This window comes from Aythya ferina, assembly GCF_964211825.1.
Source record: "Aythya ferina genome assembly, chromosome: 3".
NCBI lineage: Eukaryota > Metazoa > Chordata > Aves > Anseriformes > Anatidae > Aythya > Aythya ferina.
Window position 1 is genome coordinate 24,962,296 of NC_140298.1, and position 23,703 is coordinate 24,985,998.

Genomic DNA, 23,703 nt, shown 5'->3' on the forward strand with positions numbered 1-23,703 from the left:
ATTCTCCGAGGTCTAGTAAGATGTGCTCATTTTCCTCAGTATTACAAGAATGCACTTAAAGTCAGCCCTCAGCACCGTGACAGCCGTATAAATCCACAGGAGAAAAAAAAGTCTTAAATTGTTCCACTACTCACTGAACACCTTTTAACCTCCAAAACAGACCAGACAACCAAAATGAAAAGTTATGTTTTGTAGTTTGCCTGGGGACGGGAGAGACAGAGAGCTGGGGGCATTGTAAAATTTGCCAAATGTAATGTGAATTGCTACAAAAAGTGCTGTAGGATAGACCAGAACATCACAACGCTGCCTCCTTTTCTCCCTTTGGAAATACTTTGTGTTTATTACTTATTTCAATTTAGAGAGTAAAAAGATACCCGCAAGAAGCTCCGGGTACCCCAAGCACAAAATCAACACCAGAACCATCCCCCTGCCAGGCGCAGCGCTTCATCCATCCATCCGTCTGTCTGTCTGTCCACCCGTCCCACTGCACAGCTGCCTACTGGCCCCGGGGACGGTCTCAGGAGCGGCGTCGGCGGCTGCCTGGGGCTCATCCCCTGACCTTCCCTCCCTCTCCGTGCCGTGATGTCATTCTTGCAAAGCACAGAGCAGGCGCCTGTTGCTGTTTCCATTGCGGCATCGCCGCCCGCGACGATAAGGATGATTTATTTTGATTACAGTACCCAGGCGCTCCAGTCAAACAGGCAGGCCCCCGGCATGCCAGATCCAGGGCAAAACAAGAAACGCTGAAGGTCACCTCCTCCCCGTGAACTTGCAGTCTGGGAGAGAGCCTGCACGAATACCTTAGAAACGTAAATATCATCCTAGGGCTTACTAATGACCTCCATGAATCAAGAGGGGGCCCTTGTTTACCTTACGAGAACTTCCCGAAATAGCACGGCAAACAGCAGCGTTGCTGGTGCCTCCGGGGCCCATCAGTGCTCTGCTGTCCCCACGGTCCCACCTCTGCTCCCCCCTTCCTCCTCGGGCTCCCTGGGGCCTCGGCTGCACGGCACAGCCAGCTTTTATGCTTCCCCCATGCTGCGGAAGGGAGGAAAAAATCCTGCTAGAGAACTGGAAAGAGCTGATCAGGAGGCACTGCTGCCTCTCACAGCCTGCACGCAACACATCCACCAGGGTCACAGCTTCCACCAGGCCGGGACCAGCTGCAGCCCTGGCCCACGAGGTTCATTCACGGCACAGAAACCACACAAAAGGCAGTGGAAGGACTTGGGAAGTCCTCTCGGAGCAGGCAGAGTGGGAACTTGGGACTATGGGCAGGTGAATGGGCACATGGTTTTTCATCTCCCACCTGCGGTTTTATTAAGTGTAACGTCTTTCATGAGATATGAGAGCTCATTGGCATCGCTCAGATGGCACTGAAAAAAAAAAAAAAACATCAGCCAAAATTTGCCTTCTGAAAACCTTCTGGTTGGAACATAAAGGTGTCAACTCTTTCTTTTTCCTGCTTTCACAAGTTTTTTTTTCCCTCTAAATGTTACTTATTCCTTCTCTATTCCTCCAGCTCAAAATAAATAAATAAATAAATAGAAAGGAGTGAAACTATTATAACTATTATAGAGCAGTAAATCTGAATTTTATTAGTGTTAATAATCACAGAATAGTATTTTACTCTGCATTATTTGTTTCAGTGAAAAGCCTGCGCTAGTTTCAAACTCTTCAGGCAACACTAAAGCAAACAGGTACCACTTCTGAGAGCTTTTTCCTCACTCAGGGATCTGGACCCAAACGTTGCCAAGGTTCAGGGGGTGATTTAGGTCCTTGTGGGGACAAGCACAGGGACTGAGCCCAACCAACAGCAGCACAGGATTTGCAGGGCACACACCAGCCAACAAGAGCTTGGGCATCTCAGCATGGGTGGTACCAAGGCAGCACCACACCGTCAGCCCCAAAATCATTGTCTGGGAACTCTGCTCATGTCTGCAGAAACAAAAGGCATGAGAAGGGAAGGAGGCACTGGAAGAAAACAAGCTACAGCTAGAGAGTGGCTACCATAAAGGACTAATTTAAGGAGCTGAACACAAGGCTCACCATGGCCATCGGAGGGGCACACTGGTTGCATCCATTATGCATGGAAACAGAAATGTGCTGACTCAGCTATGAGGGCTTTTGAAGTGATGGCAGCTGAGTTTGCGCTAAGCTTTCGTCTGTCAATTCAGCCTTTTAACTGAACAGGCATGTTTTTAACAAGCCGCCATTTCTCCACCCTGACAAACAGATCCTGAGGCAGCCCTTCTCTTTCAGCTGCCTGCCACCGGCTCACGCTCCCTCAGGTACAGACATTTTCCCTGGCAGAGCACTCCCTCTTCCTCCCCAGCCCATCTGGCTGCTCGGCATCACATTGCAGAAGCTCTCATGCAGCACCAGAAGAAAACAGCTGGGGAAAGGTTACCATGTCACAAGCCCTCCTCCACACGGGCTATAATCTGATACCAGCAGTTCTCAGTATCTGGCGTACTGAGGGCAAAGAAGGAAAAGCAAAACAAATGACACAAAATACATGTAAGTGAGGCTACAGGAATGTTGTGCTCTAACACCTTTCCCTTTGGGGAAAAAAAAAAAAAAAGTTTAAGACAGTATGAGGTTATAAAGAAAAAGAAAAATCATTGTGCAGTGTACTTCATAATGCCTCTGAAAGAGTTGGTTTTTTTGTTGTTGTTGTTTTCTTTTTATATACATAGCATATTTAATCTGCGACTCAGATAATGCACCCACAGATAATCGAGAGTTGACTGTGAAAAATCTTTTTTTGAATGACAGCTTTAAAAGTTCATGCACATTTCTCATGACAAATCCCCCTAATTATCATTTCCATCGGCAGACTGCTAACACATATTCCGGGCACCACTGAGCAGGAGGAAAAAAAACCCGAGCAGGAAGCACCACGAGCTTATCACTGAGATGAGAAAAAGCCCAAGTTCTAAGCAGCAGTACAAAAGGCCAGCGGTCAGCTCAGACAAGGATGGGATTTTTAAGTACACACCGAGACTGCCTAATGCTGGCAGTGCTGTATGTCATGGCAACGGATGGTTTGCAGAAGTGGCCCTAAAACTCACGTGCCATGACCTCGAGCCAGCAGGAGCCATGGAAAGGGAAGGCCGGCAGGGCAGTGCACATCCAGGGCCCTAGCTCCTTCCACAGCTCACCATCAGACAACAAAACTCGGCCTCAGCTCACCCTGGAAACTCTTGTATTCCCAATGAGATGCTTGAACATAGCCCTAACATAAAACTGAGCTGCATTTTTCACCACCCCGTGTGCAGAGAAGCCCCCCAATGCTCAGTGTGAGGGTAATGTTGGCAGCTTCCCCCCAGAGGTGGAGCTGCCTTGCAGAGACAGTTCAGGTTTCAGCAGCACACAGTCCAGCCAGTCATTAAGACAGAGCCAGTCACAAAATTCAGATCCAGATCCGATGAAGCCTTCAGATACATCCACGTTTCAGCCTGTGTTGCAACACGGGGCTTGGCTCTTCCCATTACAAAACCAATTACCTCCAAAATGCAGTGTTCTACCCGAGACTGGCTTTCCACCTCTTCCTTGAGCAAAGTTCATGAATTCACACCTTGACTAGTCAGAGCAGCTGCATCACCAAGGGATGGAGAGGCCAGTTCAGACCAGTTACCATTGAGCCTGGCTCTTCCTCTGGCTGAGGAAGAGCAAAGCATCACCTGGAGCCCTCACCACCTCCTCATGTGCTGCTGCCTCTCCTGGCTTGGCTGCACGCAGCAGTGGTAAAGCCCACACAGACTCCCCTGCCTCAGACCAAAATCTGAACAGATTACAGCTGTTAGCGTGAAGCTAAAGGCTCGCCAAGGCTGTTTCCTGCTGGTAGAAAAGCCCACTTTGGGGACACATCCCCAGACCACATCTCCGAGGCAGAGACTCAGGAGCGTTCATCCAAACAGCGCAGCCTGAGCTCACCTCTGGCCAGCACCAGTGACTCACCGGGGCTGAAGCCCTGCTCTCTGGGATTTCTCTCTCACTCTGGCAGCTTTACCAACCATGGGCGCCCACACGGAGGTCCCACAGGCCCCTAGAGCACAGGCAGTGCTGGAGATGGATACCAGCCAACAAACCTTCAAGAGAACTTGGAGGAGTCAGATTGCAGGGACAAAAAAAATGCTATTTTCATCCCAGTGTTTCATAAGGGAGGCTCACACCCGAGCACGGTGTTTTTTCCTCCACTTTGAGTCACTGGGACCTCTTTCAATAAGCCATGTGTTAGCCTCCACAAAGGCAGGGCAGCTTTTTAGCTCCTGCTGCTGGCAGGAGCGAGCGAGCAGAGCGGGCGCAGTGCAGGAGCGTGACAGCTTGCTGAGCGCTCACACCGCCCCCGAGGCATTAACTTTCCAGAGGTGCTGCCATCGCTGCAGATGTTACCGAGCTGCCCCGGGCCTGCCAAGCAGCGATAGTGACTCAGGCCAGACAGCTGACCCACGCACATGGCTCGGGTGCCTCTGTGAGGGATCAAGCAGATAACCACGGGCCCCAACAGAAAAGCTCCCGTTTCCTTGCTCCTGAGTGCTGGCTGGAGCTGGCTTCATCGCTGGGGCGTCTGAATACTCAAAAAGCTCCAAAGGTCTCAGCCTGCCAACGACCCAGCAAGGCAAATGATGATTTGGAAGCAAAATATTTACCTAGCAGAGCGGGTAAAGTGCAGCAAACTTTATGAAATCAGCTGCAAAACCCCATATGCAGATGTCATGTACCTGGAAAGCTCTTTGGTGTGCTGGTGACAGAAAGGGGTCTCCTAACCAAGCACCGGCAAGACTTGGTGACTTGCAGACACTGGGTCAGAAGGAAAAGGCTGCTTCTCACAGCAACCCGTTTACTTTTCCTCTTCATGGCCGTGCCTTTCTCGTTTCAGAGATCAGTTTGCTTTTGCCAGATGGAATCAAAGTCACCACTGTGAATTCAGCATTTTTTTTCTTTTTTCTTGGAAAGCACCAGTCAGTACCATGTCAAGAAAAACAAACAGAGAGGTTTGCTTAGGATCTATTTAAAGCACATCAGCAGTGGTAGCTCCAATAACAACCCCAGGGCCAGCACTGGTGTTTGTGACAAAACTACTGTGCGTAAGAAGGGCAAGAACATTGCAGGCAACTTTCCCTCTATTGGGCTTCCATGCTAAATCAGCCTTTACATCTTCCCCTTTCACCCAAAGAGGTCAGAAAATTAGGGTGCAAGGCAAATGCTCCTGAAAGGGTCGGATCCAAATAGAAAATGCTCTGTGGTTCAGACCTGGCAGCCAGGAAGGAGAAGCAGCCTACCAAGAAAAAGTGAAACTCCCTGTGAGGAGATTGTGCTGGCTCTGCTGAGCAGGGAAGGAAACACAGTCCCAAAATGGTGCAGAGCATGCCTAGGCTGAAGAGCTCAGCTTCAGCATTTCACAACCCAAGCAGGAGGGCCCAACTCCAGTGTCCCCAGCACCCAGACAGCTGCTATTTGCAGTCAGCAGCCACACAGGAGAAGTCTTGGAGCTCAACCACTGCAAGCAGACACGAGGCCCACCTCTACCCACACTGCCCTCATGCCAGGTGGTGGAAACCAGCCAGGAGGTGGCTGTAAAGTCGGCCAGGGGCTGCAGAATGTCCTCTCCTGCCTGGGTGTCTCCTGGATGGAAAGCAGCTAATTTCATTAGCGCCCGTAAAACACTCCGACACTCTCCGTGCGGAGCATTATTAAACAGCCGTGCAGAGCCAAGCCAATAGTCCTTCACTTTTGTTTATATAAGGTATTCTGCTGGTACTATACCCTGGGGGCTCGGTAACGGCTGTGGTTACAACAGGGTATTTACTACCACCTCGGCTTGCTGCAGCAATGCTGCCCATGCCTCTAAAAGCAATCTCAGAAATGGCCAGTCCATGGGGAATCTCACGCTGCCCCACTTACAAGCGTGCCGGCGCTCGCCTTTTTCCTCCGCAGCTCTTTTCTGTAAAAGAGACATTCATAACCCTGAGCTCCTTAGCAGCGGACCTAATCCAGCAAGTATCCAAGACATTCAGGAAAAGAGAATTTCATAGCATTGGAATTTTTCCATGCCAGCACTTTTTCATCCTAAGATAAATGGCTTTTACTTACAGGGCTAAAGGCTCTATTATTTTCAAAATACTTCTGAGCTTCAAAGCAGCAATGGAAATTGGCTGTGCACCTGGCCAGCTGATCCAGCCTGGATTCGGCCAAGCAGCAAAAGGTGTCTTTCTTTCTTTCTTTCCTGCGGCAGCAAGTAGTAGTTTACTTGGCCACAGAGAAGCGGGCAGGAGGGCTGATGTAAGCAGGCCAACACGTAATTAATCAGACGAGCAGGGCCTGGGCAGCACGGTGCAAAAGCAATCAGCAGGGGAGAAAGAAGAGGGGATTAAGCACCCTGCTCAGGGGAGCTGGGGACACCCTCGCAGGTCTTCATGCTTGCATGGAAAGCAACTTGCCCAAAGGCTGTGCAAGAGCTGAGAGCGGCTCCAAGCCCCTGCAGGGCTTGGTGGGGCCAGCTGAGGATGTCTGGAAAGTCCCAGGAGCTCCTGGAGCTACGTGTGCCTTCCCCCAGCAATACACACCAGCAGGAGCCAGCAGGCCTGCGCTCAGCTTGGCCAGCTGGTTTCCACCACCTGAATTAGCACAGAGCTCTGCCTGTGTGAGCCCGTCCAGAAGGAGGGTTTGATCCCTGTTCCCCAAGGACACCCACTGCTTCCTCCTTCATCACCCCAGTCCCCAGCAGGTCCCATCTCGGCCACCTCGTGGCCGCTGGCAGCCGAACCGCTTGCAGGAGCTTGCGCAACGCTTCGCCATGCTAAACTTGACCCGAGCTGGGGTTGTTGCTCTCGCTTTTGAGAGCCACGGTCATAAAAAGCGAAGGGATTTGCTGGCCGAGGAGCAGCCCGGCCAAGCTGACGCAGCGCAGGCTCCCGAGGTCAATGGCTGCAGCTCCGTGCCGGGGGAGGACACGCAATGCCTAATGTGGAAATGTTTGTATTTGGAGCAATATATAGTTACATTCAGCAACCAGCAGCTGCAGAGGCTGTTTACTGTAGCACACAGTCCCGGGCCTATTAGCTCCGCGCCTGACAGTGACCAGACTCAGAGGGGAATGACTGCAAAGCCTGCAGTTGTATTTATATCGTTGCCAAGATCCCAACAATACCTTTCCTAATAAGTCTGGCACAGAAATAATCATTTAAAGAGCTAAAAAACATAACATCCGCAGCCCATCTTTACAGCCAGAAGGGGAGTTGCGCAGGGCTCTCGGTCTAATCTTTCACAGCCCCAAGTGCTTCCCTCCTACTTCACAAACAGCCTGTGATTTATTTCCTGGATGGCTGGGTGCAAACAGCCCATGTGTAAGTGCTCCACGGGGAGACCACACCTCTGTGGCCCTGCTCAGCTGCGTGGTCCATCGGCAGGGAGAAAGCAGCAGCAGCAGCATCACTGGCAAGCATCCGATGCCTGGACAAGACCTCGTCCCCATCCCAGCACGCACACCCAGACCCTCCTGCTGAGGAAAGGACTGGCTGCACATCCCCATGGCACCAGGTGCTCTGCAGATCAGCCCCAACCTGCTAAGTTAAAAAAAATAAATAAACACACTGCTCAGTAGCTGCTTCCTGGGGACACAGAGAACAGTGTCTTCTTGGCTAGGAGAACTCAACACCACCAGCTCTGGGAAACACAAAGCGTAGCTCTGCTGGTTCACACCGTTCCTGACCTTGGCTAGCAGATAAGGCTGTGCCGTCTGATTTTGTTTTGCAGGTACCAGGTGTTGTTGAAGGTCAGTGCTGAGGAAAGGGCTCTCCCACAGCCAGAAGGTTACAGAGAGTGATTTTTATGCAACATAAGCTTGTCGATGATTAACAATTTTCTTTCGGTTAACTGCGAAGTTAATAGTTATTCAAAAGCGCTCCACTCTAATGGGAGTGGAGATGGGGAGATGTACTACATTAACCATTAATCTCGGGCTGCGCAATAAAAATTAAAATGGAATATGGCACATAAGGATGATTAATTCTGCTTGCAAAGGGAGAGGGTGTCAGTGTATGCTCTGGGCGGGAATGTTTCCTTCCAACAGCGGGCAGCCTGGACGCAGATGAGGATGTGCCACCAGACAGGCTGCCCTCAGCGAGCAGTGCTGTGCTTTCGGCCATCTTCAAGCTCACACGATGCTCCCTGTTTCAAAACCCACCTTGTCAACTCCACAGCTGAGATCTCTCAACTTTAGGGAGTGGGTAGATTTTTTAGTATTACTTTTAAGTTGCAAAGGTGAAAATGGAGAAAGAAGGGTCAAACTGAGTAATTTGAGACTGAGTGCTACCCTCAGGGAAACACCTCCTTGCCTAAACAACTACTAGGCATATCTCCAGGGAGAATGAAGGAGGCTTTCCCAAAGGGCTGTGCCTCTGTGAAACCTATCTTGCCTTGGCCCTGCTGCCATGCAACCCCCCTGCCCAGGGCTCACCAGTGCCCTCCACCAACACCCTGTGCCAGAACTGCTTCTCCAGAGCACTGAAGTCCTGTAGACACACACCAGACTGTTGCAGCATGCACAGAGTTTTGCAGAGGTCGATGCTATCGACTTTATTTTCTGCTCACAAGCTCAATAGCACAATTCCAGAGACAGAGAAGAACATGAGAGACATGCCCATGAGGCAAACTTTGTGCTCCCCTGTCCCACAGGGAAGGGATGCTTGGATCTGGGTTTTGATTTCTGCCATGGTAGGAACAGAAGATAGCTGCAAAATCTGGGTCTGGATTTGTCTTTCCCCTTCTCTCCTTCCCATGCCACCAAAAACCCCCTTCCTCCTCTCACTTGGAGTTTTGACCCCAGTCACGCTGCAAGGGCCAAGTGAATGGATTCCTACGGATGAATCAGAGCTGTTTGGAAGCCAAATCCCTCCTACAGTTCAGCTATACCTGCGCACGTCTGCACACTTGTTTTCCTAAGGAGTCAGCACTTCCTTGTCCCAGCCAGAAGTGGAAGTGTTAAGCTATTGTGAGCGGCTGCTTGTTTTTATGAGTACTTTCTCAGCAATGGGTGTTTCTGTGAACCACACTAAGGCTCCAGCTGTCTATAAGTCAACACACGTTTCCCAATGCCTTCTGCATTTGTTTGAGGGCTGTGCCAATAGTGTGTTCATTAAAATAGAAGTGGGCCTGTGGACAAGAAAATACTGAAAGAAAATCCTTCTGAGTTATTTTTCTCCCTTATTTCTTCTGGCCATCTCCACAGCACGTGCCCAGCAGCATGACTGACACCCCCAGAGGTCCTCACAAGACGCAGGAAGGATGAGAAGCTGCTGGCAGGGCAGCAGGGAACATCCCATCCCACCCTGTTTGGGGTGAAGGCAGGTAACAGCAGCCTGCATTAGCCTGGGCTGCAGGGACAGCCTGTGTTTAGTCTATTTGCCTTTGAGAAACAGAGTTAAGAAGGAATGAAGTCAAACAGATACACATTATGGCATATCTATAATGGCTCTGAAATTGCTGGGCTTTAGGGCACAGTTAATCTACAACCTGGCTAACTTACCCCAAGGTAACTGAGGCAGCAGCCAATGGGCACCATCCTCCTGCTTCTGTGCAAGCCCCTGCCCTACACAGCAGACTCAGCCACAAAGGTCTGCAGGATGAAACCTCACATACCAGCGCACATGCTCCACACTCACAGGCCAAGCTGCACCCCAGCATCAGCACCACAAGGTGCATTGCTGCCAGGTGCACTGGGCCAGCAGCACCCCACAGCATGGGGCATCGTGCCCAGGGGGGCCTCGTGCCAGCACTCAGCCCAGCTGTGGGATCACACTTATCAGAGCCCTTTAAAAACAATGCTCCCACATGAAAGTTTCCAGTGAGAACCAAGCATCTGGGTGAAAACACTCTCAGGAGGAGACTAAAACAGAAACAGGCATAAAGGATCCGATTCCCATCTGGCTGATAGCAGATGCAGAGGTCCGGGCTGTTTTCCTGGAGCAGTAGGCCTAACATTTGCTCTGCATCTGTGTAGAAAGCACCTGGAGACATGGTATCTGAAGGGACAACATGTAGGAGCATGCCACAACCAAGGGAAAAGAAGGTTTTGTAGCTCCAAAAGCATCTATGTTGTGAACTACTGCAGAGTTGCACTTAGATTCCAGCATTAATCCCAAACTGAACCATTAACTGTCCTGCAACTGTATCTAATAAAGTGCAGTCATGCTGCATTTGCATCTCTTCCACTTCCCAATCAAACCACTTCCATTTACTGGCAAAAGTTGCATGAGAAGCCATAAATCTACTGGGAGCAAAGGTGCAGCAGCAATAACACTGTGCACAAAATGGGCTGCACACAGAGCTTCCCTCCAGCCCCAGCACGCTGAGCCCAGTGCCTACCCCACATGCTCTCATCCTTGTTAGGATGTATGTCTGTGGGTACATGAAATTGATTTTTTTCCCCACCCTGTGGCAAGCAGCTGCTTCTGCCCAGATCCCTCCTTATAGCTTCCAGCCTCCCCAAACAGCCTTTTTTTTCCTGCTCCCTCTAAGCCTACAGTTTCACATCAGGGTGCATGTAGTCACCCTCTGGTCCCACCAGCCCAACACAGGCATGTGTCCAGTCCAAATCCCAAAGCCAGCACGGCAGCTAACACCCAGAGCAGCAGCAGAGGCTGGGAGGATGAGGGCATCCTCACACGTGAGGCCACAGGTCCCCATGTCTGCACTGCAGCAGCTACCTGCCTGCATGGTGAGGCCTCCACACCATGCTTACTGCACCTGCTCTCTGGGGTTATCAGCCTCCAAGGCTGCGAAACTGGTAATCTATAAAAAGCATGAGTCACAAAGTCTCATATCCTTCTCCGGTTTAAAGTGTTTCCTAGAACTGCACCGACTGCAAGGCCTTGAAGGCTTGACTGTTTACTGAAATAAAAAAAATTCCCCCTTCTGCTCTTGTGCAATGCCGCCCGAAACAAGTCTGTTTTGCTTTGTCTCATGTTTAAAAAGTTCCTCAGCAGAAAATAGGTAGTAATGAGAGAGGAAATGGGAAAAGGGGAGCTGCAGCAACCAAAAAGCTCACCTATTATAACACAAAGTGCACTCCTACTAGCTCAAGGAGGCAGAAAGTCTTCTGCCTTGCCTACCCTGCATGGACAAGCAGACAACTGAGAACAGGCAGGGCAGACATTTCTACACATTTAGCCCATTAGGACAAGGAACAGGAGAATATGCTGGCACCGTGTGACCTCAGAGACATCACCTAAGGGAAAGGTGACACAAACAAAAAGTTTGTCTCTGCATCCCAAGGTGGACCCACCTCCCCATCAGAGCAGAGCACAAGGGCAGTGACACAGCCCCAGGTGCAGGAGCAGAGCAAACACACTCATGGCAGCCTGCGCACAGGGGCACCAGGGAGCTGGGCAGGTGTTCCCCCACAGCTGGGGGCTAACAACAGCACCCCTGGGCTCCATAAGCCTTGCATGACTGGTACACACCTGACAAGTCTGTTGCACTTGGAGTGAGCTGTTCCACTGCCTTCTGCTCTGCTGGGGAGTCAAAACGTGACAGTACTCCTGTGAGATTGCTGTTTCTGGACTACATGACCAAGGAACATTTTTCTTTTTTTTTTTTTTTCTTTTCAGAGTAATAAATGTATTCTTTACATGTAAGTGAAAACAGTTAAAAACTTTCACGCATTCAGCTCTCTGTGCTCAAAGAGTGCCTGTGGGAGAGGAGCTAGGTTCTCATTCTCTCTCCCCAGCCCTATCTGCTGCTTGATTACACCAAGAAGCCCTTTCATAAGGCTCTAGTAGGATGCCAGTGCATGTAGCCCAGGCCACTGAAGTATACCCCAGCCTCAGGAAAACCTGGCAACCCACAATGTTTTAGCACAAGCTTGGACCCAGTATACTACAGGACAGGGATAGCACTTCCCAGGGCAGGAAGCACTCCTGAAGCTGCTGAGAACCCACTATTAATCTCATTGCTGTCCCACTCTTGATCACAGTGAGATAAACCTTTGTTTAAAGCCCAAACTCCCATTAGAAGCTGTCCACGAGGCAGACCCTCCACCTCTCCTCCAGCAGCCATCTTGTCACCTCGTATCAAGCTGCAGCAGTCCGTGTGGGCAGGAGGGCTGACCAGGCCCTGCTCCCTCCAGCAGCAGGCAGCGTCTCCAGTTTCTCTGAACTTCACCTATATTTGCTCTTGTTGTTAGCTCCTAAGCAGGAACAAAACAGCAGAAGCGCCGTTTAGTCAGTTTTGGTATTGCACAACTGAAAGAAAATAGGAAAGCACCCGCAGGAACTGAGCCAAGTCAATAATGGAGACAGATTAAGCAATACGTGCACCTGGCTGTCAGAAGTGCAAGATACTCTCTCTTTAGTAATTACAGAGCAATTATGAAGTTAACAGCAACTCCAATAAGGACATATATTTCACAATACAATTTTGTTCACAATCCATCAGGAACAGTCACTCCAAGGAGATACAGCTCTGAAACTAAACTGTCCTCATCCCTGCAGGCATAATCCTCTAAACACCAGTCTTTGGTGGGGTGGGATCTTGCACTAGGTCATAATTAAGTGATTACTTATTAGCAGGATGTAATTGAAGCTTTACTTCAACATGACTTAAAAATCCCACTTTTAAGATAGGTAATAAAAACCATGATAAAATGGAGAGCTTGGGTATTTGGTTTTAGAAAGCTCAGTAAGCCTGTCATTCTGAAAATCCAACAACAGATTGTAGCTGGGTTTCAAGACATCAGAACACACAAAAGCCTGTTCTGGATGTTGAGGATGAAAAGTTTCATATTTGTGCCCTCTTTGTAGTGGTAAAGTGGGATGATCTCAGTCTACCCACTCTATCCAAAGAGTGAACAGGGCACGAACTACAACAAGGGCCAGAACAGATCCATGCCTGAATTTAAGATACTAAATCAAACTCAGGTCTGCTGAGGTCCATAACATCTGACTTGTACTGACATTCATCTTGGCTTCAAACTATCGATTTCATGCCTGGTCTAAGAGAAGCAGCAGTCTGCCTTGTTCTCCACACCACACAGCAGCACGGAGCACAGGCCTTCTGCTGTGGCACAGCACTGCCATGGCTCACAGCCAGCAGCACTGAGCATTGCCTCATCACCCTTTGCCTACGGGGACCAGAGGTTACGGAGCAAGTGACTCAGGTTGGCTGCTCCAGCACCCAGCCTGACCTCCTGCCTGACACAGGCTGCCCCAGCACACACAGCAGAGCCTGCGGGGACACCCCTCGGTACTGAGGAACCACTTCCCAGCACTGCAGGTGGCTATCGGCCTTCCTTCCCACTGCCATACACCCACTGAGGCAGGAGGTGACATTTTAGCACAGACACTCTGCTCCCCCCACCTCGCTCCACCTCCGCAGTGCACTGTGGACAAGCCCATCTCCACAGCCACAAACCAAAGGGCAGCCCAGCCACATGGCCACGAAAAAATCATTCAAACCCACGAGAGGGGAAGAGAGCGTGCACAACACGGATGACACTGGGTGAAGCAGTGCTGCAAGCAGTGCTGCCAGCATGTGCTTAAAACCCACTAAATGTCTTCTCTAAGGGACTTTCTGTGCAAGAGCAGCCAGCCAGGAAGCCTTCCATCAAGCCTAGCATTAATCTCCTCACTGTCTCTTTCTCATATCTCCTTTCAGGCTTTATTTCATTCAAGTAGTGAAACCTGTTGTGGTTTACTTTGATAAAGGTAGAGTCAGCCACTCAGTGTTTTCAGGCAGCAGGGATGTTTTACTATCTCTTGCTGCATCTCCAGCACCGCTGAAAAGGTGCTATTGTGGTTTGACAGCCAAGGTGATATATGATTCTATCAAGAAGTAACCAAATAGCTAAGTGCTCTATAAGTATTAAATAATTAATTATCAGAACCCCTGGCAGAAAGATAACCAAGGATTATCCCCACTCTCCAGACAAGAAGAATGTTTTTGTAACAAGACATAGTAATAAGAGCAACCCAAAGTTCACTGTGAGCTAGCAAACCTGAGCACAGCCACTGAAAGTCAAAGATTTGTTCCAGGCAGCACATTCACCACCAGCACAGTTAATGAATGCCCTACTGAACAATGAACTGGTAAGGATGGTGTCTCAGCTTCCCAAAGACACATAAGAGTAGGTGTGACCTGCCACATCAGTGCATACAGCTGAGCAGGCCATGGCAAACTCTCACTTCTCTGCTTTTTCCTCTTCATCCCACATGGCCATCAAGCATCACTAAGGTCTCCTTCATTTCAAGTTATTTATGGGATAAAAATTTAGCAGCTAGAGGTAAGACAATGGTTACATATACATATATGTACACATGTATACATGTATAGGCATACAATCACCACCAATGGTCTTCACAAATTTAGCAGAGGTCACAAAACCTATCACTATAATAGGAGGAAAAGGTACCAAGGTGTTATGTCATCTTTTTGTTATGCTTCATCTAGGCTTAGATTGTATCTCTGGGGCAAGAACTACATCCTTTACACATTTCTCTGATGTGCTTTTGAGATTAGAGGCACCAAGTAGAAATAACTCAAGTCTCTCCAAGAAGAGCACGCTACATTTTTGTGTTTTATGTTGGGTCCCTGGCAGTGAGAAGCTTTAAAAGCAAAGAACTAGAAGGACGAGCCATTCATCACCTTTAAACGGCAATGCTTCAGTGCATTTTGTATGCTGTGCCATTCCCTTAGAAGGAACTACTCACTGCAAGGGCAGCAGCACAGCACGGATCAGACCCAAGCAGGATGACATGGAGGAGAGCTCAGCCATCCGACGACTTCCCCCAGGACCACCACCACCCACTGCTGATGCCCAGACACAGCTCCACAGCCAGATTCTGCTGGCCAAGCAGCTGAGCACATGGCAGTTGTGCAACCTTCAGGAAGCTCAAAGGTCTCCAAACAGACAGGCTAGCACACCATGCTTCTGTCTCACCCCCTCTGGTGTACTTACCTCCCAACAAGTCCTCTTCCCCTTACCAGCTTTATAAGTTAAAGGTTAACTTTTTCCTCTTGCCTTGTCTAGACTCACTGCCACTACCTTTTCCTCATTCCATTATGATACTTTCTTGCAGTCACTTTTTGACACTCACTGTGACTGTTTAAAAACACAGTCTGTACAGATCCTTCCACCTCCCCACCCCATCCTAACCTCAGCCCTGCCCCAGCTGCCCTTTCCATCCAAGACTAGGAGGAGACCTAAGACCTCCTTCAACGCTCTCTTCAACTCCTTTCTATCCATCCATCTCTTTCCCTTTCTCCTCTTACAGGCTGATCCACAGTGGCCTTGAAACACACTTGAAAAGACCCCAAGCAAAGATCTTGCTGGCTGAAGGCCCTTGGCAGTGCTGGTGCTGCCTGAGTCACTGCTCTGCTTAGGAGCAGATGCCCTCCATAACTCCCTCCTTTCAGACAGCTCCCAATGTGAACAGTTGTAGATATCTCCTGGCTTTGGGAGGCTGATGTATAACCTATCCTAGCTCCTGCATCTGCCTTACTCCAGGAGAGAAAAAAAAAAAAAAAAAAAAAAAAAAAAAAAAAAAAAAGCACACCTCAGTCACATACCCTGTAGCACTATCTCAAATACGCTACTTTGAGGGCCTTGTACCCAATAGTTGCTTACTCAAAGAGTAGAGAAACAAGTAAGAAAATTAGCATCCATACCTGCAAGGAGAAAAAAACTTCCATACCTAACAGCAGCAAAAAAAAAAAGTTTGCCTTGGGCATTGGCCTTTTAATAGGCAATTCAACCAAACAAGTTGCAGCTGCCCTGACGATGTCTCTGCATCTTCTGGAGAGCCCCACCAGTGCTATCTGCCCAGGCCAATAAAACTCATCCTGCTTTGATATGGACAGCCAAGGTGGGGCTCTTGGTGTGACCAGCAAGCCCTTACGGGTCACAAGGGGAGCGCACCCTTACATCATGGTGGCACCCCATCCAGCCTTGGTCAGGGCACACCTGCAGATCAGCTCCACAGGGCCCCGATGCCACTTCTTCCAAGCGGGCGTCATTTATTTCCTCTTCACGTAGCATTTAAAGGTGGTGTTTGTCTTGTCATATCTTGCAGCAGTTTCTCGGTGGCAGGTTGCCGAGGATGATGCTGGGAAGTTTATTTCACCCGTTTGTTAAAGCGGATGACAGGTTTTTGGATGAGCCCACTGTGGTTAGTAGGAGCAGAAAGGAAAAAACAAGTTGGTCCAAAGTAGAGGGAAGGAGATACAGGCAGGGAACATTTCTGTGGCACCTGGACCTGCACCAGGAAGGATTTGCTCCTTTGTGTGAGCACAGCTCCCATCATCAATAGCTTTGACGTTGTTACCTCCCACTTTGACAGCATTGGCTTGCACACCAAAATGATCTGCAGACCCTGTGCACATAACTGCCTGGAAATCTGTCTTCATATCATGATGCAAACTGCCAGAACTTGGCTTTTTTTCCATTAGTTTGTTTTCTTTTAATATGATAGCATTGCTTAATGGAAGTTGTGGGGGTTTAGGTTAACTTGGGTGTCTCCTGTTGAAAGAGGAAAGACGTATCCAGTGGCACTGATGAAATCTGCTCTGGAGCAAACTCAGGCATTAACAGGGTACGGCTGATGTCTCCTGGCACTGCAAGGGCCCAAGATGCTCACAGGATGCAGAGCTTATTTACAGTGCTCTGGCCTCCCCAGATGCTCTGGGGAGGGAATTTTTGCTGCTTGCACATCACCCCTGCACTGGCTCCAGAAGGGGTGGACTCCCCCATCCTTCCTCCTTCTCCCCCTGACCTGGAGCTCGTGTTAGCCTACTGCACCCACTGCTTGTCGCTCCATTTGCAAAAATTGTAAAAAAATACAGTTTGGATTCATCTAGAAGGCTTAGTCTGACTGGAAGTCAGGTGGAGGTGGGGACTGGGAAAGGAGATGAGAATACCAAGTGGTGGAGGAAGCCTTAGAGAATATCGTGGAGGAACTGGGCTTGATTCAGTGGGGTTGTAGCAAATAAGGGACACATCTGTAGGAAATTGTGCTCTTTAAATTCCATAGCTCATTGAATAAACTGCTCTTGAAATCTAGGCATGTTGTGTTCTAAGCTATGCAAACGCACTGGATGAATCCAGCTACTTCCCACCACTGTGTAAATGGGATTTATCGTGTAAACTCCTCTCTCCACTTAAAACAACCAGTCCCTGACTCTGAACAAGAGGCCAAACCACAGATCCAAAATACCCTAAATCTGAGGAAATTGAAATCTGCGACCGGGGCCTCCTGTAAACAACGCAAACATCAGCATTTCAGCCAGCCAGCTGCAGACACCAGATGAAGATGATTTCCCAAGGCAGCAGGCTGCCCGGATGGCAGTGGGGTGCACATACAGTCCCGCTCTCATGTCCCACATCGAACCCGTGGTCTGTGCACTGGCAGGGTGCTGCATCCCCTTGCGCCTCTGTCCTGCCTTTTCCTCACTGCACAGGAAAGGATTGGCAGGGCTTGCAGGGGAATGGGCTTTAGCATGTGTGTGTGGTGGGTGGTCAAGGAGAATGACAAAAATGTAGCAGGTATATGAATTTAAAGCCTGAAAAAACATTGTCTTGGCACTTATGGATAAGGGCTCAGTGCACGCGAGCAGCTCATTCATTGCTCCCTGTCCCCCACCACGGTGTGAGCTGCCGGGCCAGGCGGCTGCCAACAGCAGAGGCAGGCTGTGTGTGGGACAAGGCTGTGGGGCAGGGCAGGGAGGGCTGCCTGCTGCTGGAAAACCTGCCAGGAGGAGCAGCTCAGGATTTCCCTCAACTCATTGGCATCGCAGGGCAGGCATCCCTGATGCTCTACATACTGCTCTCCTGCCGGTCCTAGCGGAGCCAAGAAAAAGCACGCAGCTTCTTTTAAATCCCAGGGGAGCAGCGCGGTGCTGTGCAGTTTTGCAATACTCCATCAATGGGAAAACACCCTGGCAGCAGTGCAAACAGCCACCAGGAGCCAATTTCCTGCTTTCTGCGGTGCGAGGAGGGTGTGAGCAGGTGTGAACAGCTGCGGGCACCGGGGTGCATTGCACGCGGGGCACCGCAAAGCTGTGCGGCGTGTGGGGCCATGAGATCTCTGCCTCCGCCTCTTCATCCCAGTATTGGCTTCCTCAAACAGAGCTGCGGCGCTGGCACTCTGCTCCCCCAGGCCAGGCAGAGATAGACGGCCCATGGCCAAGCGTTGGGCAGGTTACGGTGAATTTACCGCACTTCTCAAACACCGTCTCCTCGGCAAGCTCTCTGCAGAGACAGGCCTACAGTTCCTCTGCGTTTTCCTCTCTGCACCAACCAATTTGCGACATGAGAAAGATGAGATCTTAAAAACGGACGATTAGCACCCTTACTAATTACCCAGACTAAGCATCTCAATTAGAGGAGCGCCTGAGGGGGCCTTTACGGAGCTGCGCTGAGCTCCATGGGACGCCGCTCCTGCCCCCAGACATACACGTGTGCTCATCCCTGGGGTTTGCTCTCACCCTGCAGCCCTACGCAGTGTTTTCCCTTACGTAAAACGGCCTTGGTATGATGGTGGCAAATACGAAAAGGAGATTGTCTGAGTCTGCAGAGCTGAGCGGGGGAAACTGCAAATCATCCTGTTCTTCATGAACTAAACTGGGGTGGCGTGATAGCCCAGGTATTGTCAGCAGAGCATCTACAGGTAAAGTGAGTGGGATTACAGCAAATTTGGGAGTATCAGCTGAGGGAAAAGAGCTAGCAAGAATGCAAAGGAATAAGGCTTTAGTACGAGAGGAGATTGGAAAGACTGCAAGTGTGTTTGAACTCAAGGAAGTAACAAAATATTAATGAATCAGCACCAGGCAGCAACTGAGAAATCCATTATTTATAGGGAAGATAAATAATTATACATGCAAGGTCAAAGAAGACATTTGCACTGAAAGTTTCTTAAGAGACAGGAGAGCAGAGAGTAATTGACTGTCTAGACATGGCCCCGGCTCGCAGGCCGAAACGCTGTGATTCAGCTGAGCAGGAACAACTCGGCCGTGTTGACTGAACACGGCCAGCTCGTGGGGGGAGCTCAAAGCTGGCAGCAGGGGGATGCACGGCCACGAAGGAGGTGGGTCCCAGTGGCACCAGGGATCAAACTGGGCACCAGCCAGAGCACCTGATGTCTGAAACCCTTCTGAAGGCATCAGGCAGGCTCCCACACCAAAGACAGGACTTGGTTTCAGAAAACCTAGGGCAGGCTACATTTGCTGCATGGCTTTGCTTTGATTTCCTAATAAGCTCTGCTTTATCAGATATATCCTTGTGCTTGACACCATGTGCTGCAGCCCGACCAGCAGAGAGGTATGTGGCCCCGAGCATCCCAAGAGGCCAGTGGGAGCCAGCCCACAGGACTCTCTGGGCAGAGGCTTGCTCCTCGCCAGCCCCAGGGCCCCAGGAGGGACAAGATTTGGGTTTTGGGTGCCAGGGAAAGCTGGGGAAGCAACACAGGCCTGGATCAATATACAGCTTGCATGGGGCAGCACGGATCCTCTGAATCACCCAATAGTGCCTGACAGAAGATGAAGCTGCCCCCAAACTGGAGAGTTTTAGCACTGTCAGTGCAAATATACCTAATAAGCATTCAGAAGCACAACCGAGCGGCGTGACAGCAGACCACAGCCCCTTACGTAGCAGAAGAAATGTCTTTCCTCTGACAGGCTGACTTGCTAAGGTTGCTGAAAAACAGCTGATTAGCAATACCGTCAGCAGAACTGCCGTCGCTGGAGATGCTGAAGTGGCCATCCTTCTCTCCTCCGACCACAAGCATAGGGGCTACCTCCGAGGGCTTGAGCAGAGCTCATGCTCTGCAGCAGCTGAAGGATAGCTCTTCCTTCCTCTTCTCACACACTCTCCCACAGGCACATTGAGCAAACTACAAAAGCCCCTTGCTCGGGCCATTCCTCTCTGTGCTAAGCCTCATCAGTCTTTGAAAAGAAACACACACAAAAAGAGAAGCCCACTTCCCAAATTTCTGCAGAAAGCTTTAATGAGTGCTTGTTTTGCTTCTCACATGGGTATACATGCTCTCTGTGGAACTGGAGGGCATTTCTCCACTGCGCAAAACATTTCCTTTAAAGCCAGAGGCCTCGTAGTTATTGCAGCTCTGGCAGTTATGAAATACTACCTCTGCGGAGAGTGGAGGGGAGAAAAACCTGATTACCAGGAATGAAAACCAAGTACGCACTGGCATTTCAGGTAAAAAGTCTGTTATTAGTGATGGTGTGCCAGCACAGTGGCCTCATAAGGACTGCGCAGATTTTCTTCACTCACATTGGCCTGAAATATTGGAGGTGATTTGCCTGACATGTGGAAGTGGGTCAGATGCTCATCACTACCCTGTATTAGACACTCTAGGAGACCGCAGCTGCCTCTGAGAAAGACGCTGTGCAGCACTGCTCGCTGTTGGGACTTACTGGACGGCCACACAGCATTTTGTAACCCTCCAGCCTCCAGACCCCTGGTGATGCTCAGCACACTGCTGCACACTGAAGCTCGTGGTAGCACACACGTCTTTATGCATGGCCCTGGGACTGTAAGTCCCAGGTTAATCATGTGAAAGGCAAGAGAAGACAAGGATATCAGATGGGACACGTTATACAACGAGCTTGGGGATGCCACGAGCACTCAGATATCGCAGAAAGCAATTTGCAGCCATGAAGATGGGTGCAGTTAAAGGACTCAGCACAGAACGAATGCTATTCTGGAAATGGATGGAGAAATCAGGACGAGGGAGCTCCTGCTGTGAGTCCCGCTGTGAAACAGGCTGCAAGATGCTGTTATGACAAGCGCGGTGTGTTGGCCATCACTACCAACCTTTCACACAGCTCATTAGAGAAAGGTCATGGGTTATTTTTACTCTAAGTCCCAAGGATATGCTCAGTTTGCTTCATGCACTTCCACACAGGATCACGATCCACACACCCAGATTTCCCCGCTCTTACAAGCACATCCATACACGGCGTACATTCATTCCTGCTCTTTGCTTGTAAAGCGACACACCAAGCCATAAAATGCCTTTTCAAGCTCCAGCTGTGACATTTTATGGAAGCATTTGAAAACCATTACTTTCAGCGAATGCGCTGGGGTCTCTGGCATACTAGCTTTGTTTTGAAGATTGATTTAGGACGAGACTCTCAGCCGGTACATCTGGGGCAGTGCTGTGCTCAGGAGCAGCAGCAGTGTCTGTGGAGGACAGCTGGATAGCACGGAGAGGCTCAGGCCACAGTTAGGAAGCCCACCAGCCCAGGATGCTGACCCAGCGGACTTAACCCCCAAGCCAGCCCCATGGGACAGCTGCCCATGCCAATATGATGACGGTGATCTTGGTAGGGCTTTGGTCTTCCACTCCCAACCTTGCCCTTTTTATTATTTCTCCTCCTTGTCACTTCAAGGACCATCACTGAACTGCTGGAGAAGGTCACCTCCTTGTAATATCATGGTATTTTCCTTGTGACAGTGACTTCTGGGTCCTGCGTTTAGCACACTAACATCTGCTCCAGCATAGTTTATCCCACTTATGGAGGAGACAAAAGCACAGTGACAGCAAGTGACTTACCCAAGGTCACCCAGCAAAGCAGTGCCAGGTCTGGGGTGAGGCACCCTGACATTTTGTGTCCTCTACATGGCTTGTCAGGATGTTGCACATAAGCAGAGATTTTCCATGTCTGTCTTTTTGAGTTCCACCCACTTCAGGACTAAAAAAGGACTTTCTTAATTTAAGAAATGTGCACGTCTCATTGCATACCCTTCCCATAACATAATAAATTGCCCTTTCATAAATAAAGAAGCCTACAGCTTGCCAAAGCAGTGTCCCCAACAACTGTGCTAGTGTTACGGTAAGTGACAACATTTTGGACTATCGCTGGAGATGTGTGCACATTGTTCAGAAAGATAATGGCACTTCTCATCTGGTTACACTTAATTCCAGCACTGCTTTCCTTCCCAGGCACCCTCCTTTCCTGTCGAATGTTTGTCTAAACCTTCATTCAGCGGATGAAGTGATTACTTATTAATATGATACTAATTTATTGATTTCATCTTTTTTTTTCTTTCTTTCATTTCTGTATTTTCCTCCTCCAAAGCACTTCACTTAATATATTGCTATAAGGAAGCAAATATACTGGCCAGGAAGTTCCTGTCTGTGCATTTTCTTAATGTGCTCTGAGAAAGGATCTTAGAAGGCCAGACACAGGTAACCTGTTCCCCAAATGATATCCTTCTCTCTCTTCCCAGCCTCCACAGACAATACAAAATACCACTTGACACCTGCAAACCCAGAACTTATTCAGGTACAGAAACACAAGTGGAGAAAGCACCGCTCTTCAGTGTATCTAAAGCCTTTTCCAAAGACAAAAAGGTGTCTTATTTCACAGGTGGGAAGAGAGAAGCTGAAAAATAAAGGGGGGAAGGGGGTGTCTTACATCACACACTATGGAAATCACCGTGCAGTGCATGCCCTGCTGCTGCCCCACACACTGCTGGGGCCTCTGGATTGGGTTTACATGGCAATGCATTGGTAGCACTTATCTTTATACCCCAAAAGGTCCCAATCAGGGTATATTGGGGACTTTATAAAGGCACAGGACAGATGACAGACACCCACTGATATATGCTTTCCTCCTCAAACCCCAAAAGATAGCCCCAGGCTTGTGTTCTGCCACAGCTACCTCTAAGATGAAGAAGGAGAGAATAATTTATTTATTTATTTAATTGCATTAAATGTATGAAATAGTGAAGACCCCTCTAATATTTCAAGGAGCAGAGAAACGTGGTCCGTAAGTGCTCCTTTGAAGTGCAACAGCTGCAGCACACGGCTTCTTGCTGCTCACAGATGCCCAAAGTCCCTATGATAGCATTGATCCAGACCAGCTAGATAGACAGAGGACCAGCTACGTCCTCGGACAGTGTGACTCAGCACGGCCATGGGGGCTTCCAGGAGCTGCACAGCCTTGCCTCAGCCTGTGAGGAGGGAGCAGAGGAGGTGGAGGAGGCTGCATGCCGCTCCCGGAGGCACAGGGCAGGCTGCACTGCGGCATGGGACCCTGCTGGTCCCAGGCAGCCCCCCAGAGCAGTGAAGCAGGGCAGTAAAACTAATGATGAAGGAAAGCAGGGCAGGAAGGGGGTCCTGGGAAGCAGAGATCAAAGCCTTTCTCCATCTGCAGAGGAAGCTCTCCAGGGGAGACCCACAGCAAATTTAACCCTTCAGAAAATAGCTGGGTGCCTCTTCAGCGTAAGCACAGTTTGAGGGGGAAGGCCTGCCAGCTGGCCCCACAGCCAGCACCGGGAGGGACTGGGCTCAGGCACTTGTAGCACACTTTTTTTTTTGGTTCCTTTAACTCATGTGGGGACGTCTGCTGATGGAGGCATGTGTCACCAGTAAGGCACGATGGCTGGCAGCCTTCACCAGCTGCTCAGACATGTGAGGCTTTTTTCAATCTTCCATCTCCATCCCTTGAAGAGGTACGAGGGTCTCTCTCTTTCTGCTGCCCGCTATTTCGCTCCTTCCCCAGGCACTCCCTGGAGGCCCCGTGTCTCGGATTTACTTCATCTATTTCTTGAAGAAGAACAAGGGGCAGGTGGCGCCTGCAGAAGCTGAAAGAGAAGACGGACATACCTAGCACATGCCACAAAAACAAAGGTGGAATCTCCAGAGCTGTCTGCTCCTCTGGAACCCCAAGCAGCTTGCCACT

At 49.7% G+C, this 23,703-nt stretch overlaps 1 protein-coding gene and 1 long non-coding RNA gene across 3 annotated transcripts in view; both read right to left on the reverse strand.

Annotated features, from left to right (window-relative positions):
• The window catches only part of LOC311434675 (uncharacterized protein), a gene marked incomplete at both ends in the record, with an annotated part of 49,630 nt that extends 42,890 nt beyond the window's left edge, over positions 1-6,740 (reverse strand). The window contains 2 exons of the mRNA XM_084514996.1: positions 6,100-6,232; positions 6,701-6,740. Of these exons, the coding sequence (XP_084371122.1) occupies positions 6,100-6,232; positions 6,701-6,740 (173 nt within the window). The remainder of the gene's footprint in view (positions 1-6,099; positions 6,233-6,700) is intronic.
• LOC311433452 lies at positions 308-4,862 on the reverse strand. Of its 2 annotated transcripts, none has more exons than XR_014690751.1 (2): positions 4,728-4,862; positions 308-1,376 (listed from the first exon to the last, which is right to left on the reverse strand). It is a non-coding gene; the product is annotated as an uncharacterized lncRNA (long non-coding RNA). The 2 variants fall into 2 exon arrangements; XR_014690752.1 differs by having other exon boundaries at positions 4,656-4,862.
• Positions 6,741-23,703: the final 16,963 nt, after the last annotated feature.